General features: G+C 54.3%; 1 protein-coding gene across 4 annotated transcripts in view; it reads right to left on the reverse strand.

Moving 5' to 3' along the window:
- Nucleotides 1-1736: 1736 nt before the first annotated feature.
- The window catches only part of CNNM4 (cyclin and CBS domain divalent metal cation transport mediator 4), a 36689-nt gene continuing 19510 nt past the window's right edge, over nucleotides 1737-18915 (reverse strand). Inside the window, exons 2-8 of one of the 4 annotated variants that reach the window (XR_004035626.2) lie at nucleotides 11702-11845; nucleotides 11276-11410; nucleotides 10095-10264; nucleotides 9736-9832; nucleotides 4591-4772; nucleotides 3363-4276; nucleotides 1737-2471 (exon numbers count right to left, since the gene is read on the reverse strand). Coding sequence is in view for 2 of the 4 variants with exons in the window: in XM_030838914.2 (XP_030694774.1) it covers nucleotides 4079-4276; nucleotides 4591-4772; nucleotides 9736-9832; nucleotides 10095-10264; nucleotides 11276-11410; nucleotides 11702-11845 (926 nt within the window). In the remaining 2 variants the exon portion in view is untranslated. Of the gene's footprint in view, nucleotides 4277-4590; nucleotides 4773-9735; nucleotides 9833-10094; nucleotides 10265-11275; nucleotides 11411-11701; nucleotides 11846-18915 lie in introns of all 4 variants that reach the window. The other 3 variants (XR_004035624.2, XM_030838914.2, XM_060309415.2) reach the window with 3 other exon arrangements.

Consider the following 18915-nt stretch of genomic DNA (forward strand, 5'->3'; position numbering starts at 1 on the left):
GATGGGGAGAACACTCAGTATATCTAGACAGAGCTCTGACCTTTGACAAGTTACTTTTCCCCTGGTCTCGAGCTCCCTTGGAAAACAACCTGTAACTTATTTGGGAGGAGGGAAACCTTTGAGTAGAAAAACAGTTGGATCACGCTTGGAAAACACAAATAGTGAGTCAAACTGTGAGACCCAAAGACAAAGGACCCGGTACAGAGCAAACAAAGCTGCTCACAAGTGACTTTCTGTGAACAATAGAGGCCCCAGCACTACTTTGCCAGCCTCTTTCTTCCTTGGCTCTGAGTCAGTCTTTGGCCCATCATCACAGCATCAGTGGAGACACTTGTCACCGGGCATTCAGTTCCCCCACGGGCGATTTTTCCTTTCTGATCATTTGGTTCAAGACATTTCTGTGTTTTATCTAGTATTCTTGAGTTTCAAACCCATAACTATTGTGTGTGACCCCTGGCTAATTCCTTCTTCTCTCTCAAGTCTGCAAACGTCACTTCCTCCAGCTGGTTTTCCTCAACCATCTTGACTAGATTGGGTCAAGGTTATGGGAGCATTGTGCTCCCCCCGCAATAGCATCCAGTACTCAGCTTCTTGTAAGACCCATTCATTCATTCAACAAGTATTTCCTGCATCCAGTGCCTGCAATGTACCAGGTACTGTCCTAGTGCTGGGACTGCAGTGGAAGTAAGAAAGACCTTGACCTGCTGGAGGTTAAGTTCTAGTGTGAGGACAACAGAAAATATACAAATCCGTATTTTAATATCTGACAATATGTGCTATGGAGAAAAACATGGCAATACAAGGAGACGGACAGAGGGACTGGGGCCAAGCTCTTTTGGCTGGGGTGATGGGGGAAGGCTTCTTCAAGGAAGTAGCATTTGAACAGAGGCTTAGATGAAGCAAGGGGGTGAGCCTCACAAAGACATGGGAGGAAGTTCCAGGCGGAGAAGACAACCTGAGGGGTTGGTGGCACCTGGCATGTAGCGAGGGCTTAAACGTGTGGAACAGATGGATGAATGAAATTTATTGTTGCCCACCTATGCACAAGACTTTGTATTTGTTATTCCTTTTATCTGAAATGTCCTCCTTCCTTTCTGCCTACGCAGTGCCTCCCTTTCTTTAAACATTCCCCGCCCCGAGTTGGCCCTGTCAAGCCAGGCTTACGTGAGTCCCTGGCCTGGGTGCACTCGACTGCACACACAGGCCGAGGCACCTGCGGGCAGGAGTCCGCCTGGCTGAAGCCTCGGGAGCGGATACAGTGAGGTCCCTCTCAGGCGGGCTCTCCAGCGGTGAGCGCTCCAACTGTGAAACCACAACCAGCCCCTGAGTATGGACTGAGAGGCACCTGCTGCTGTAAGACCACATGATCATACTTTTGGATCAAGCTCCTTTCTCCTTCAGCCCCCAGGGGAGAGAGGAGGGGCAATCTGCCCATCCCAGCTGCCCCCACGCCTCTGGTGTCCGTTGTACTGGATCCCTAATGGTGGCAGTTGAGCACACTTGCCCTGTCTGTCTAGCAGCAGCTGGCACTCTCTAGCTCCGGTGACAACAGCCTTGATTATATATATTTTTGTAAGTTACATTTCTGCTTCCTTTTTACTGCTACACAGTCCCAGAATGCTGGCCCCTTGCCCTGTCATAGGTGAGAACCAGGCACGGCCACTTCTAGCTCTATGACCGGCACCGAGTATCGACAGGACTCAAACAGGCCAACTGTAAACTCACCAAGATTTATACATATTTCTTTTTTTATTACCAATCAAAAATAAATTCCATATATCGTTTAGCAAATATTATCATTGTTTTGTGACAAAAGACACAAGAGTCATAACAACAAAACTCCCCGAGAGTCAAACTCATAACAATGCCAAAATAAATCACAAAAATATACAAATTAAAATCTTATGCAAAATAAATATGAGTTATTTGCTACGATGGCTGTAACTCGCCTACCCATCCAGGGGCCGTTTGCGAAGGTCTCCCTTCCACGGGAAGACACGCAGGGCTGGGCCAGGTCAGGGTACTGCTCAGCCCAGGAACGAGAGATTGGAATAGGAGGTGAAAAATTGCACTGGGAGGAGGAAGTCATCGGACCAGTAATATGTGGAAATAATCATGACCCTCTGCACAAAGTGATTATAAATGGGGACAGGAAGAGGAGGGGAGGCGGGACCATCTCTTGAAAGTAACTGTGCGTGCAAAAAGGTAGCCGTGGAAGTGTGTGCACCTGCTCCTTTGGCTTCACACACACTCGGTTCAGGCCGTGAGTCTGCTCCACCTGGCACTCAGGTCCCAGGAACACAGCTCTGCGAGCCCCTGTGTGGACTCGGAAAGCAAGCTGCTTCTGGAGAAAACTGAGGGGTTTTCAGGCCCCAACGGGGGCCAAAGGTCTGGTGTCTTTTTTCCTTATGGCTTGAGAACCCATGGCTGTCACCACCTTCTCTGCAGACTTGTAGGAATCAATTCTGTGTCTGGAAGAACTTTAAAATGACCAGGGGCCAGTACACTTGGTGCAAGACATTTCCTGGTCCCCAACAGAGCACTTGGGGTAACAGGACTCACAGGCTGAGGAAAGGAGTGAATAAATAACACTCAGGAAGGCCTGTGGAGTCTCCCTCGCCTGATCTTGGGCCCCCCCCGCCCCCCCAGCAACTGTTCCACCCAACCAAAGGGCCACCTTGGACCTTGGTCCTACAGCCTCCCCGATGGCGGGAAGCCTGCAGCACAGGGAAAAGGTGCTGGGGCAGAACTGCGCGTGGGGCTGGGGCTCTGAGCGCCCAGGACCACGAGCTTCAGCAAAGGCCAGGACGACATCTCACACTAGGATAACACACACGTGGGGAAGACGGGGCTGCCAGCTGTGTGCCTTTTAGTTAGATCTGTAAGTGCGTGAACAAAGCCAGGTGAACCTCAGCCACAGAGGAAAGGGCATGAAGGACCTGCTTAGGTTGGCTTCCTACAACGTCCTCTTGTCCTCAGTCTCTAAGAGGCACTGGGGTTTTGGATTAGAAACCGGGAGTCCGGAAAGAAGGGCTTGGTGGGTCAGTGACTGAGACCTGACTTTCGCTGTGGGGTGGGAAGGGGGATGGAACGAATTGCTAACGACGTAGATGCCCATGACCAGGTTCCCTCCTGGCCCCAAAAGGAGCGTCGCAGACAAGTCCCCTCTAACGCAGTCGCTCCCCCAGCCTGGGGAAAACCTTTGGTGAAAGTGAGGTCAGGGCCTGGGGAGCAGGGGTTAGCAATCTTAAAGGTGTGAGACCCTGCCTAACACTTGAACTCAGCCCCATTACAAGGGGAGAGTTGTCCAGAGGGGCAGATATGAGGGACGGGGCGAGAGTCCTCAACGGAGCCCAACTCACCAGGAGAGCCCATCAGCAGAGTTCTAGGAGATTCCTGGGTCCAGCGATTACCAGGAGGAGGAGTGCTCCTCTCCGCAGTTGCGAGTGTCACGTCCCTGATCACGGTTCCCAGAATCCCTCGGCCTCGGTGACACCAGGCGAGCCTCAGCGCGTGTCCGGGCAATTGTTCTCAGCACTATTTGGTTCTTTGCTTCCTGGGAAGAACTTTCTTCCCTCCCAAGGGAAAACCTTCCTCCAGCAGGCCCGTGGGATGCCATCTCTGGAGGAGGCGGAGGAGAAGCAGAAAGAGGAGGCTTCCTGAGTCAGGGACATAGCCAAAAAGTCCCGGCTGCGAGCAGATTATGGCTATCGCTTCCCGGGGTGAGAAACCCTACCCCTTTTAAAGTTTTTGTGGAAAAAAAAAAATTGTTTTTAAATAAAGTTCCTTAACCCTGTCTTCCCTTCCCCATATGGTATTAAAAAGAGGTGAGATGAGCCTAGTTTAGAAGCGCTCCTGGTCGCCGGCCCATTGCCCCACAGTCCAGGGTGGGCAGCCGCCAGCTCGGAGCTGTTCAGAGGTCCCTGTCGGAGGCCAGATCCCCCTCGGGTCGGGGGCCAACTGGCTGCTCAGTCAGACAGGCTGTCTGTACCCCTTCCGGCCTAACAGGCTCCCTGTCTTCGTGTGGGCCCACTGGGGAGGCCCCCGCGGGGCTGGCGGGGGACCCCGGGCCCTCCCGTCAGATGGCGCCCTCGAGGGAGGCTCTGTGCAGCAAGGAGTTGCGCTCGTTCAGGAGAGTCGTGGTCTCGTCCACCAGGGGCAGCTCGGACTTGTCGGTCAAGTTCTCGGTACAGATGGTGCACCCATCCGGGGGGAACTGGGGGCAGTTCTCCATGCGTGAGGCCAGCAGCCCATTCTGGTACTGTTGCCGGGTGATCTGCAGGGGGAAGCGGGACGGCCTGGTTCACCGACAGCAGGGCCGGGGGGCCAACCCTACAGGAGACCCGGAGAAACGGGCAGCCAGGAGGGAGGCTGCGAGTCCAGGAGAGAGGGCGTGACCCAGGGGGCGGAGCGGAGGGAGGGGGTGACCAAAGAGTGAGGAGCTAGAGCAGGAGGGACATGCATCCCGGGCCCTCCGTGCTGGGTGTGGTGGATCAAAGAAAGAAGCTGCCGGTGAGACGCAGAGTGATCCAGACGCCCAGGATGAAGAGGATGGTGCTGCCTGGGAAGAGGGCCATGGGGAGCGCTCACCTTAATGTACTGGAGGTCCATGAGCGCCCGGACGCTGAAGTCGGAGGTGTACTGGCCCAGGATGGAGCTGCCGAACTGGCTGCTGCCTGCCAAGGGGGCCGTGCTCGACGCCGTTTCTGAGCGGTCCGGGTAGCTGAGGGAGGCCGAGCGGCTGAGGGGTGCGGGGTGGGATGGGGAGCGGTCTGTGGAGGGAGAGAGGCTGTCAGGCCGGGGGCCAGCCTGGTGCCCCTCACAGCCTCCCGTCCAACCTTGTCCACGGACACCCGGGCAGTAGTGCCCCCACCGGCAGTGGGAAGTAGCTCTCGGGCACAAACGAACAGACGCTCTGCCTGCAGAAGGTCTGACCTCATCAATGCCAATGAGCTAGTTTGTTTAGGACTGTGGTGCAGTAAGAATTAAAAAGTCTACCCAAACAGATGAACAAAACAGAAAACAAAAACCAGAGACACAGAAAGTTTATGGCTACAAAACCCCTCATTTCCCCAACAGCTGATCAGACAAGGGTGACACAATGATGACCCCAGCATGGCAGAGGAGCCACTGTCCCTGTCTCGATGACAGCTTCTGTCAAGGGACATAAACTGCATACTTTTTTTTTTTTTTTTTTTTTGCGGTACGCAGGCCTCTCACTGCTGTGGCCTCTCCCGTTGCGGAGCACAGCCTCCGAACGCGCAGGCCCAACGGCCATGGCTCACGGGCCCAGCCGCTCCGCGGCATGTGGGATCTTCCCAGACTGGGCACAAACCCATGTCCCCTGCGTCAGCAGGTGGACTCTCAACCACTGCGCCACCAGGGAAGCCCAAACTGCATACTTTTAAATTATATGCAAAGGAAGAACCTACAGTTTGCACTCTCTCACCACACGTCATACACCCCCCAACATGACACCCTGCTCACACCTCAAAATGCTCGTAAGAGCTCAAAAGTGTGCTCTCCACGTAACCTGTTGTGTGTGGAACAGTCCTGCCCTGTGTCTGCTGAGCCCAGCCAGTCTGGCAGGGCGGTGGGGTGCAGCAGGTTCCTCTCAGAGGAACCTAGAGGCCCCAGAGCTCCAGGCTTCCCACTCTGGGGTGTCTGGGGCCTGGGTCTCAGTCCCCCTCCCATGAGGCAGAGCCTGGGGTAGCGGTGGCAGTGCCTCTTCCCGCCACTAGGGGAAGCACAGGCCTCCATTCGGTCGACTGAAACCAGGCAAGGGGAATGGCTCAACCTCCAACGAGGAAGGAACCAGCTCCTTATTTTGGAAAAGGAAGGGCACACACATTATTGTACATCATTAGCTCGTATTTTGGGGAACACTCAGAAAACAATGAAATGCACCAAGAAGTTAGCTGTGGAGGCGTACTGGCTTGTTTTAAACGAACAGGACGTGGACTAAGCTGATTTGCTTAGTTAACTAGTAAGTTACTAACTACTGAGTCAGCTATTCTAACAAACAGACCAGTGAAAAGAGCAACCATTGAATCTGGGTGGCTGAACCAAGTGCGACAGAATTGAGTAATACTCTACGTTTGAGTTTCATTCATAAAACCAGGAAAATACAGTCTGGATAGTCTATGATTAGGTGGTATACAGCCACTAGAGGACCATGTGCATGTATCACTCATTCTAACTTAAGCAACACCTCTGATTAAGTTCTAGCAAAGACCAGAAACACTAGGGATATTGCTTAATATTTGACATTAATTATTTGAATGATAGAATGCTTTTAATTAATGCTTATTAACACTCCAGGAACAGGAACTGAATTTAAACCAACATAAATTAGTCACATGGCCTATTAAAAACAGAGGTCTAGAAATCTAACAAAATATGAAGTGTTTGTTTCTGAATAATGAAATTATGATGCTTCTTAATTTTCTTAAGATTTTTTTTCCACCTTCCCAATTTTCTAAATAAGCTGTGTTACTTTTATGATTAAAACAAAACAAAACAAAAAAACAGGGGGTTTGACTTGGTAAGTCCATTTCTGGAAGAATATTCTAAGGACATAATCTTAAATACAGAATAAGTTTTTCCGTAAAGAGGTTTACATCATGCTGTTATACTTAGAATATAGACCCCCATGAATATGCATAAGGGGGAAAAAAACCAAATGAAGGCACACCTGCTTGGTGAAACTCTGTGTAGCTCTAACTAGAAAGTTTATGGAAAAGTGTCTCGGTTCCCATATTAGGTAAAGACATCAGGATGCAAACCATGTGTGCATCAACTCCCGGCCATCTATGAGACAGAAGCAAGAGCAGAAGAGGAGAGTGAGGCTGAGGGGTTGGCCAGTGAGGGCTGACATGGCCCATTCTGTTCTCATCAGACAGCCCCCTGCTCAAAGACCATTAATTGCTTTGTACTTCCCATCACTGCCAGAAGTTGGCTGTGTTTGAACGGGACAAGTGACTTCTAAATCACCTTTTTACTTTTTTTTTAAAAAGAGGATCAATTTTAAAAAGTGTGTTTTTGTACATTTAAGATGGAAAAAACCCCAGCTGTACAAACATAATAGGGGAAACAGTTGACTGAAGTGATAGGTTTTTAGCACTGCTGGGACCCAGGGACCTTCTCTAAGTTATGCACTGAGACCAGAGCTCAAAGACACTCGTAATGCTCTTCTCCTCCGGGCTCAGCAGCCCAGGCCAGAATCCTGACATCAGGACCTCTGCCGCCGCAGTATACATGGGATAGGAATCCCTCGAACTGAGTGATTCTGGGGCCAACACAGTTCCCACCGACCCTGGGACAAGGCTCGGGAATGTGACATAACAAAGGCCAGAAACAGCATGTTTCTGTGGCTTTTGGAATTTTCCTAAACACTTTCTGATTGGAATGTCACATTTTGGTTGTAATAGAGAAAAAACAAACAGTAACTGAGCTCTAACTAAACATTTTATATCAATTCTCTCACTGCTGCCAACAATTCTAAGAAGTGGGCACATGTATTGCTCCCATTTCACAGGAGGAAACCAAGACGTAGAAAAGGTAAGTCAGCTCCCGAAATCATTTAGCTGGTGTCTACGGAGACCCCATTCAACCAGGGCAGTATGACTGCAGCCACACTTCTAACCACCCAGCTGCTGCCTCCCCCTGGCAGGTGGAACCAGCAGCCAAAGAATGAAAACCAAAGCCTGTGAAGAAAGCTGGAAAGTTTTTTAGAGAAAGCTGATGGGGTGACAAGTCATCCTGCTGAGGCCTGTGAGTGGCCCCGAGCAGCTGGGCTCACTTGGCCTGGCCGGGAGCCACCCTCCACTCCCAACCTGTCACCTGCAGGCGTTTGTGTCTCTTCTCAAAGACTGAAGGACCTCTGGGGAAACCCTTCCAGGACCTGGGCAAAGGCACATAGTAATTGGGCCCCAGGCCAGGCACAGCTAGCACTGGTCAGGCTGGCCCACAAGTGTGAACAGGTGGGATGGCACAGGTGCTGGGCGGGGGGCGGGGCCCCCAGTGCCTGCTGGGAGCGGTTAATGCAGCTGCAGTGTGAGGGCTCAGGCGGCAGGTGGCAGTGCAAATTCTCCAGCCATGCCATGTTACCTGAGAGCCGGGAGAGCAGGGAGTTCCGCTTGCCAGGCGGACACCTGACCAGGGTGGAAGGCACTGGAGCAAAAGAAGAAAAGGTCAGGGATGGGTGGGGTGGGCGTGGAGCCACAGGAACAGGATGGAGAAGCAGACTTGCTGGGGGCCAGGTTCCCTCGAGCAGAGAGGGGGCACAACAGTAAAGGGGACCCGGCCCTGACGGGGAGGGTGCTCAGAGCTGACCAGAGCCCTGATCAGAGAAGGGCAGAAGCTGGTGGAGTGTGCCCAGAGCCCCCGGAAGTCATCTCCCCTCCCTTCCAGCCACTGCAAGTGGGAACCTGGGGCCTCCACATCAAAAGACAGAGCGCAGGACCCTAACCAGGCTCTGAGGCATGGCTGCAGAGAAAGGGTGCTTGGAGGGACGTCCCATGACTGTGTGCCCTGCTGCACAAGATCTCCCCAAGCTGGACCGCAAGAGGTGCTCTCAGGAGGGGCAGAGAAGTCCTCCCCAGGTCTGAGGCACCTGGGCAGGGGCCACCTGTTCCAAAACCCAGCTCTGCAGCCTTGTTTCCCACTCCCCTCCCCCAGGAGCCTGTTCACGCTGGTGGAGGAGCTGAGCTGTGTCAGTATGCACGGGTGCCCAGCCCCCCACATGGGGGTCCTCTTTGTCAAAGGACAGTAGCAGGCACAGCATCGAGGCTCCCCAGGAGCTGCAGCAGCCCCCTCACCATGTGCCTGTCCCCGGCACCAAAGCAGACTTTCATTGTCCAGCCCGCAGCAACCTGGGGCCGGAGGGGTCACACAACTGGCGAGGAGCTGAGCCGGGCGAGACTCGGGCCTTGTCTGCAGGGCACCCCCTCCAGCAAGGGGAGCCTGAGCCACCCAGGACTGGAGAAGCAGAGGGCGCCGGGGTGGCCAGTGGCCCTTCTCAGAGGCTGTCCAGTCCTTTCTTTGCCCCCAGGTCCCTTTATTCCATCAGAACGGCCCCTTAACCAAAAGGCAGTGGCTCAGCCCCCTGAAAAGCCAAAGCCATCTGCAAACTGCGCAGCCGAAAACCAGGCCCTGGCCTGGCCTCCAAACACGGAAGCCATGGGCCCCCTTCCCCCACCCTGACTCCCCTGGCCCAGTCTTCACAAGTGAGGCCCTGCAGCCTCCCTCCACCTGCCTCCCTCTCAACTGGCCTCCCGCCGTCACGGCTAAGGAGGGCCACTGTGGCCCGCTTGCCCAGTCGGCCCACTCTGCTGTCACAGGACCGCCTGCTCAAGGGCCGCTAACGGCCTCCTGCTTCGTATGGCAAGCAAATGCCTTCAACTTCCTGCGGCTCCCTGACTCATATCCACCCTCTTCCTCGCCTCCTGGTGGGCTGGTCTCACCACCTCAGAACACGCTCTCAGCTCCCTCCGGGCTTTCGTCAGAATCCCCTCATCTCTTCCCTCCACTCTCTGAACCCGGTCCCAAGGGGCGAGTCACTGCTCTTCCAGGCCACTTCCTCGAGGCCCTGGCAGCTCTGGCCCTCGCTGGCCTCCCCCCCGAGCCACCTGGGTTATGACCCTTCTAGGAGGCCCTAGGTTCTGGGGGGCCAGTCCGAGTCTCTCCCCCTCCAGGAGTGCTGGAGGGCGGCCCAGACATAGCCCAGAGACTCACCAGAGGGGGACGAGGACAGGGCCATGGTCCCGTAGTAGGAGAAGGCGCCCGTCTCAAACTTCATGTTCTCCTTCCCGGCCTCCACCTCCACCTTCCCCTGAAAGAACACGGGTCAGGGTTACCAACAGAGTTGAGAAGGAAAAAACACCTGGGAAGAAAAAGCCTGAGGCACGAGGGAGACGCGAGGAGTGAACAGGGCTGTGGGCCCCGTGGAGGAGCTAGTTCCAGAGCCCTGGAGACCCAGGGGCTCAACGGTGGCCTTGCAGGCGGAGGACCAGCAACGGGGAGCAGAGGCTCAAGGGCAGGAAAGCAGGTGAGAGGGCGGCTCGGGCACGGAGGGCAGGGCGGGGCAGGCGCACCTGCAGGATGAGGATGAAGTAGTCAGCCGGCTTGTTGTGGGTGTACAGGTAATGGCGGACGTAGTACTTGTTGTGCTCATCGAACTTGAGCTCCTGAATGACGTCTGGGTACTTGAGCAGCCGCAGCAGGATCTTCTCCGATATCAGAGTGGGGCTGAACTGGGGAACCTCTGGAGGAGGAGAGAGGAGGATTTCACATGAGGCCAGGCTGGGCGGGGCAGTGCCTGGAACACGGTCACTGCTGTGCTGGACGGCTCCTCACTGCCTGGCCCTGCCTCCCCGGAGGGCATGACCTTGGCTCCGGCCTCAGTACATGCAGGTCTGTCACTGGTTGGGCCTGGACAGTGGCTCCTGCACTAATAAAACATGACCTCAGGCAAACTCCTTCACCCGTGCCTCAGTTTCCTCATCTGTAAAATAGGGATTTAAAACTTCATGGGGTCGCTGTTTGGTGAAATGGGATAACAGACGTAGGACACTTAGACACACGCTTGCCACATGCGAAGTGCCTAATAAACGTGACTATCACTACTGTCAGTATCCATGTCATCAATAGCCCGGCAGGAAAAGCACAGGAGAGGGAAGGATCACAGCTTTAGCAAGTGAGGGCTGGGAAGGAAGTCAGACTGAGGGGAGAGGACAGAGCAGGCGGGCGTTTTCCTAATCAATCACCCGGGTCTCCAAGGGAGCTTTGAGTCAGGGGTGAGAAGAGAGAAAAGTCATTGACCTAGAAGTCAGGTCCCGAGGGGCCCAGCACATGCAGGCGGAGGGGAGGCAGAGAGATGAGAAGGGAGCTGGATCCAGACACTCAGAGAGGATGAGCATGCAGGGCTGTGGGCTGTACCCAGGGGGAGGGGGCATATGGAAGGGCCTCCTTCTCCCTCCTCAACGGGGAGCCCGGTGCCCACCTCAGGTCCTCCCAGCACAGAACAGCCAAAACAAAGCCGGATGGTTCCTGGAAGTTTGTAGCAGCAGCCCATTAACGGGGAAAACAAACCGCAGGGATCTTCGGTGGGGATGGAAGGAAAACACCTCGCCCCCTTCCAGAGGCAGGCGCACGTGCCCCAGGCCCTTCATCTGCTGTAGCCCTTGTCCCCTGAGGAGGAGTAACCAGAGGCCCAGTACGTCTCCCTCCGGGGCTGTATCCCACCGACACCCGAAGGCCCCCCTCATGCTCTTACCCGTGGACAGGAAGCGATGAGCAGCCAGAAGTAGCTGAGGAGAAATTTTCACCTTGAGTTCATTGTCAGCATCCTTGAAGGCTGAGAAGTCACGCTTGTTCTTCTCAGATACCCGTTTCCGGCTTCGGTTGTCAGCTGCAAGAGAAGGAATCTGGAACTGAGAACAGCATCCCCCAAGGACTGGGGAACAGACTGGTACCCACCCGCCGACTCCCAGCTCCGCGGGCCCTTCTTCCACCAGAAGCAGAAGCAGCAGTGTCTGCGCTGAGACACAAATGCTGGGAGGAAGAAAGGCGCCTCCTGCGGACGCTCCGAGCAGCCCTGGTTGGCGCCCAGCCTCCCGTCCCCACGGCGGCCTTCCCGCCTGGGGACAGCAGGTGCCAGTCTGAGCAGAGCAGAGCAGAGCAGGGTGGGAAGGGGACTCACTGTACATATCAGACTCGTCCAGGATCTCGGACTTGATGATCTCCTCGATGACGTCCTCCAGGGTGACCAGGCCCAGCACCTCGTAGAAGGGGTCACCTTCGCCCTCGTTGTTCACCTTCTGCACGATGGCCAGGTGGGACTTCCCTGCGGGGACAATATAATGAGTCAAACAAGAGCAGAGGGACCAGTCATGAGACTCCTCGACCAAAAGTTAACACATTTGGGGTCATAAGTCACTGGGGTGGGGTCATGAGCGGCCTTTTTTCCCTTTTGTGCATTTCCTGAAGCTTCTATTGCAAACAGACATTGCTTTCATGGAGAGGAAAACCAAAAGTATTTTTCAATTTAAAGGCATTTAATTAAGGACCATTTGTTTAAATAGAATGAAAACGGCAAGGCCCTGCCTGGTGCCGCGCACCAGGGGCTCCTGGGACCCCTGGGAAGAGGAGAGACCCACCCTGACAACTCGTGGACAGAGGCAGCATTGGTCAGAGCCCTGCGTGCACCAGCTGGACATGGGGCTCCCCAGGGGGCCCACGCCGCCCCCCATGGGCCTCAAAGGCCACTCACGTCCCTTCATCCAATGCTCCCTGGCAAAACTTCCCTGCGTGTACCCAGGGGCCGTGATCCTGCCCAAGGCAAGGGCTCTCAGTACCCAAAGCCATTAACAAATTAGCCCAGGCTATAATTAGGCCAGGCAGGAACTATAATTAGAGGAGGGCCACCCTTGGAGGCAAGAAAGAAAGTTAGGAGGCAGAGGATGGGGAGGAAGGACCCTCCACAGAAGCTCTGTGGGGCGGCAGGGCTTCCCAGGCCCTCCTTTGGGGTCCCACACTGCTCTCGTGCCCCTCGCCCCAGCGCGTGACAATGACAGGGTGACAGCCAAAAAGGGCCCGGCCCCCACTCTGGGTTGAACGGGACTGTGTGACCCACACACGGGGACACGGGTCTAGAGCAGCCTAAGGGGGGAGGCCCGGAGAGCTGTGAAGGTCAAGTCAGCTTCCCCTGCGTGCCCCAGTCTCAGCCCTGACTCTAGCGCATGGTGCGCAGAGGATGTTCTCCAGGTCTCTAAGGCCTCGGGGAATCCCAGCCCCAGGATGCATCCCCATAACTCCTAGGGGCCTCTGAGGGAGAACAGAGACATGCCAGTTCTGGGACCAGCATTTTGAAAAATAAAGTGAAAAATCGCAGAGTACACCACATGGGGGGAAGTACTTGTTTTGTTTGTGTGGTTGGGTTTTTTTGTTTGGTTTGTTTTGTTTTAATTAATTGATTTATTTTTTATTTATTTTGGTTGCATTGGGTCTTTGTTGCTGTGCGTGGGCTTTCTCTAGTTGCGGTGAGCGGGGGCTACTCTTCGTTGCGGTGCATGGGCTTCTCATTGCGGTGGCTTCTCTTGTTGTGGAGCACGGGCTCTAGGTGCGCGGGCTTCAGTAGTTGTGGCACGCGGGCTCAGTAGTTGTGGCTCGCGGGCTCTAGAGCGCAGGCTCAGTAGTTGTGGCGCATGGGCTTAGTTGCTCTGCGGCATGTGGGATCTTCCTGGACAAGGGCTCGAACCCGTGTCTCCTGCATTGGCAGGCGGGTTCTTAACCACTGCGCCACTAGGGAAGCCCTGTGTGGTTGGTTTTTGTGTGTGTGAAACTTTTGCACAAGGTGCCGGTCACTGTGGTATCCTTATTTCCAGTCGTGGTCAAAAACCTTTCAGCGCTTTACCAGGAAGAACCATGGGCTCGATTAAAACTTTCCAGTGTCTTCAGAGCTGAGCCGGCAAGACCCAGAGCTCGGCCAAGGTCCTCAGCAGGCAGCAGGCAGTCAGGGTCAGAACCCTGGTGTCCGGCCCCCCGGCCTCTTCACCTGTCAGTGCTGCCCATGCAGGAGCGCTCTCTGGAGACAGAAGGGATGCTCTGAGGGGCCTGGGGCAGCCAGTTAAGTTGTGGCATCAGGCGGGAACCAGAATTAGAGCAAGGGAGCTTTTGCTGCTTCCAGACGGCACACCCTAATAAGCTGGGAGCGCCCAGTGCTGGGGAGACACGCAGGCCCCCACAGGCACTCTGGTGGGTGGGCAGGTAAACAGGCACACATTTCAGGAGGCCCAGTTGGCGGCATGTCTCAGAATTCAGGGTCCCTAAGCTTGGACTTGGAAATTCCATGGGTCGGAACTTACTCTACGGATGTAATTTTCAAAACGTAGAAAGACAGAACAAGCAAAGGGGTTCATCAGAACATTCTTTTTAACAACCTCAAACCTCGAGAGCAATGGAGCAGCAGTCCTTAACAGGAGCCACTGCTGTTCTGGGGAGAACGCGGCACAGCCGGATGAACCACGTTGTGGAAGGAAGCCCTGGAGAGGCTATAACGGGACAGAGTGCGTGCTGCCATCTGCCTGCGAGGGCCGGTGAGGTGTAAACTACCCTGTTAGTGTCTGGAGGAGATAACCATGGGCACCTTTGGGGATATGTGGAGTTTGAGGGAGGGGCCGTGTTATCCCTTACTTTATACCCTTCTATATCGTTCTACTTGCTAGGCATGTTTTACTTCTACAGTTTTTTTTTTAATTGAGAAAAAATGAAGGGGGAAAAACAAAATTAAAGCGAACAAAGGGAAACTGGTGAGAGGGGGTGAGCAAGGACCCTCCATGCCTAACCTGCCGCAGACTGAGCCCCAGAGAACAGGGTGGGTGTGGCTCAGTCCGCAGGTCTTTGCTCACAGCCCAGAAGTCAGAGCGCCTGCAGAGAAGACACAGCTCCAGTAATCTGAGAAAACGTCCCCGTCCCCACTGAACCCTCTGATTAACCCACAGACTCAGAACAAGTCCTGACCCACAAAACAGTCACGGGTCACACTGGGCCTCACAGGGAAAGGTGGGTGGCTCCTCTGAAGGACCGAAATGCCCCTCCTGTGGATGAAACGAGCAGATTCCTTGAGCCCCTCTCAGCCCCCTCCCTGCTCCTCTCTGGGGCACCTTGTTTTGTGGAATCCACTGGTGGGTGTGGGCGCCCTCTAGTGGCAGCACCTTGCAGACAGGTACCCTGTAGGTAAGGCAACCTGGGGCATGGCCCACGGCCAGCCCTGCTCTGCAGGCTAAGAGCTTGGAACACTGCACTGACTGTGGCTGGCCAGTTGGGCCCCATGCAAAGGTGCTGGGCTGGGGGCCAGTCAGTCATCCTCTGCTGGCCCGGGCACAGGACCCTGGGCCATATCTGCCGCCTTCTAATTTATCTGCCCAGAGGGGCCATTCTTGGGTCGTAGCAGAACCATCTCCCCTCCTGGTCAGAGAACCTCTCTTGCCAAGGTCACCAATGACCTCCAACGGTGGGGTCTCAGTCTCAGATGACCTGCCCAGGCCACAGTCTCTGACAAGGGGCCAACTCTCTCCCTCCCCCTGGAAATCCTCCCTTCTCCTTGGCTTCCAGGACACGGCTCTCCTGGTGTTCCTCTGACCTCAGGGCTGCTGCTTCTCCTTGAGAAGAGAGGGTCCCAGGGCTCAGTCCTTGCACCTGGTCCCTTGCCTCTGGACTTTAAATACAAATTATAAGTCAAGGCATCTCAAATAAGTATGAGCAACCCAGCCCTCTCCTGTGCTCTCTAGACTCACATATCCAGCCAGCTGCTCGCTGACAGCTAGCTCCACGTGGATGTCTAACATCCTGAACTTAAGTCGGCCAAAACCTAGCTCCTGCCCTTCCTCCAGACCTCCCCAATCTCCATCCATCCAGTGGATGAGGCCCTGGGGGAATAAACTTTGCCACCTCTATTGCTTTTCTTCCTGGCCACGCTGTGCGCCATGCAGAATCTTAGTTCCCCAACCAGGGTTCAAACCCGGGCCCCCTGCAGTGGAAGCGTGGAGTCCTAACCGCTGGACCGCCAGGGAAGTCCCTGATTCCTCTGTTTCTCTACCCTTCTACATCCAACCCACTCAGTGGATCCCATCGGCTCTGCCTGCAACGGACACCCAGAATCCAACCTCCTCTGGGAGCCTCCACTGCTACTGCCGCGTGCTGAGCCACGTGCACCTCCTCTCACCCAGAGGGTGAGACCCCAAGTCTTCATCCTGGACCTGAGTCTACTCTCAACACCACAGCAAGGGGGACCCTCTTACAGGAGAAGTTATAACGTCACCAAACCCTTCAGTGGCTCCGTCTCACTCCAGGTAGACAGCATACTCCTCGCAGCGGCCTGGGGCCCAAAGCCCTCCTGCTGCCCTGCTCTCTCACACTTGTGCCGCTGGGCCTCCTGGCTCTTCCTCAAACTCCTAAGGCTGCTCCCTCAGCCTGGCCTGCTCCTCCCCCACACACCTGCCCAACTCAGCCAGCTTCGGGTCTTCCTTCACTGCTCAAACGTCACCTTGGCCTACCCAGAGGGCCTCACTGAGTACTGCAACACTTCCTCCAGCCCTGCAACCCTGGTCTTTAGTTTATCACCTACAATAAACAATAGAGGGCTTCCCTGGTGGTGGAGTGGTTAAGAATCCGCCTGCCAATGCAGGGGACACAGGTTCGAGCCCTGGTCCGGGAAAATCCCACATGCCGTGGAGCAGCTAAGCCCGTGTGCCACAACTACTGAGCCTGCGCTCTAGAGCCCGTGAGCCACAAGTATTGAAGCCCACGCGCCTAGAGCCTGTGCTCTGCAACAAGAGAAGCCACCGCAATGAGAAGAAGCCCACGCACCGCAACGAAGCGTAGACCCCGCTCACTGCAACTAGAGAAAGCCCGCGCACAGCAACGAAGACCCAACGCAGCCAAAAATAAATAAATTTAAAAAAAAATAGAACATGCTTGTTCCTTGCGTTTGTCATTTTATGGACCATCTTCTCCCACTAGATTGAGAGCTCCATCATATCAGAGGCTGTCGTCTGTGTTCCCAAAACTCAGAACAGCAAGCAGCACAAAGTAGGTGTTCAATGAATGTTTGTGGAATGGATGACACAGTTCATGTGGATGTGCCTTAGGAAAAGAAACATAACCAATGGGGGAAGCGGGAGAGGGACGGAGACTAGGCAAAGAATTATTCTGAATTTTAGTAATCAAGACGTTTCTGTAGGGACTTCCCTGGTGGCGCAGTGGTTAAAACTCCATGCTCCCTTGGGCTTCCCTGGTGGCGCAGTGGTTGAGAGTCCGCCTGCCAATGCAGGGGACACGGGTTCATGCCCCGGTCCAGGAAGATCCCACATGCCGCGGAGCGGCTGGGCCCGTGAGCCGTGGCCGCTAAGCCTGCACGTCCGGAGACTGTGTTCCGCAATGGGAGAGGCCGCAGCAGTGAGGGGCCCGCGTACTGAAAAAACAAAAAAGAAAACAAAAAAAAAACTCCATGCTCCCAATGCAGGGGGCCCAGGTTCGATCCCTGGTCAGGGAACTAGATCCCACATGCATGCCACAACTAAGAGTCTGCATGCCACAACTAAGGAGCCCATGTGCCACAACTAAGGAGCTGGCGAGCTGCAACTAAGACCCGGTGCAACCAAGTAAATAAATAAATATTTTTTAAAAAAAGCAACGGGAGGTGATGACTTTAAAAAAAAAAGCAGCTTCTGAACAGTAATTCAGAAATTACTATTAACTGATTTACCATTTAGAATAAGAGGATCAACTTAGGACTTACATTTATGATTCTCATTGTATGGAGTTTAAATCTAACACAGAATTTCATTTTAATGAGTTACCTCATTTGATTATTAGTATCCATTCAACTGGATAATTGGATTTTGGGGGGAGAAGTGGGGTGAGAAATGAAACATGAAAATTGACATGATACATCTACTCCAAAAGCTGAGAATCCCACGTTTTCCAAGGCAGTCCTTATTCAAAGAAAAGAAGGCTGAGACAATGTAGCAAAATGATTATATTTGGCTGCCCCCTATGAAATTGCTGATATTTCACTATTTTTGACCAAAAAAAAAAAAAAAAGACAATTTCAATTCATATGGTTTAACCTAACAGTATGGGGGTTTCAGTATGGTTTCTGTTTTCTTTTTTATACTTCCCTAAATAGAAATTCTAAAATTTCCATAACAATGGTATAATTAGAAAGAAACACATAAGAAAGAAAGAAACTTAAAAATACTCTCACACTGCTTTGCTAGGGCTTGGAGCTTCCTCAGCCTTCTAGATTCAAGCACTGCTAGGAAGGGGCAACCTGGCTGTGGGGAAGGGAAGGAGGCACCTTGAAATTGCTGTCCTGAGGTCACCTCTGGGCCACATCTGGCTGCAAGCTTGCCCTCTCCGCCCTTGTCAGCCTTTGTCCAGGTCAGAAAGCTGCACGAGGCCTCTAGAAACCCCCGCGGGATCGGCAGATGCAGACAGCAAGCCTGGGCCTCTTTCACTGCCCTCTCCCACCTGGAAGAGGGGGCAAGCAGAGGGAGGACCTGCCTGAGTCCCTCAACAACCTCTTTACCCTTCCACCAGCCCGTTGGCACTCACTGCCCCCGCGCCGCCCCGCCCCAGTTCTTCCTTTCCCAGCACTTGGAAGGCCGCGGGCTGTGCCGTCGGCTGCCTGGCATCCAGCTCCCCACGCACCAGGACCAGGATGCAGCTCAGCCTGGCCTGCACCGTGATTCACTTCTCTCCAAGAGCCCCCCATCCCTCGCCCAGTGCACAGCAGATGCTCCAAACTCTGCTAGAAACATACAGGGAGGTCTCCAGGGGCCCTGGAAAGCCCAGTCCTCCACCGCCCACAATGCCCATTTTAGCAAACAGCTGTGTCCTCCTCCACCCTTCCCCCCGCCCCGTAAAAAACCTTTATAGTCTCTCAAAGATCATAAGAAAAACACATTACTAGGTGCTGAGTTTCAAAGTCCACAAGGGCTCCGAGAGGCCCTACTCGCCAGCTCCAGTTGCCTTTTCTCATGGGGAAGATCCAGGGGCCCCAGATCAGACGTGGGATTACCGACACCCAAGATGGTGTCCTTGGCATCTCTCTCTGGCCTCTCTCTCTGGCCTCTCTCTCTGGCCTCCCTCGCTGGCCTCCCGGCAGGTCCCACCTCCTGCCATCCCAGGTTCCAAGACTGGCCCTGAGCTCTCAGGCACCCCCCATGGGGAGAGGAGCTGGCCAGGCAGCCACCTGCCAAGTGCAGACCCATTGCCCAAGACATAGCCTTGGGCGATGAGTCTGCACTTGCAGACAACGGGCACCCTGATTTCCTGGGAATCCCCCTCCTCCGCCGCCCTCCACCGGCCAGGGCAGGATTAGGCTGATGATTAATAGCCTGACCGCAGCCA

Source organism: Globicephala melas, chromosome 12, assembly GCF_963455315.2.
Source record: "Globicephala melas chromosome 12, mGloMel1.2, whole genome shotgun sequence".
NCBI classification, from domain to species: Eukaryota; Metazoa; Chordata; class Mammalia; order Artiodactyla; family Delphinidae; genus Globicephala; species Globicephala melas.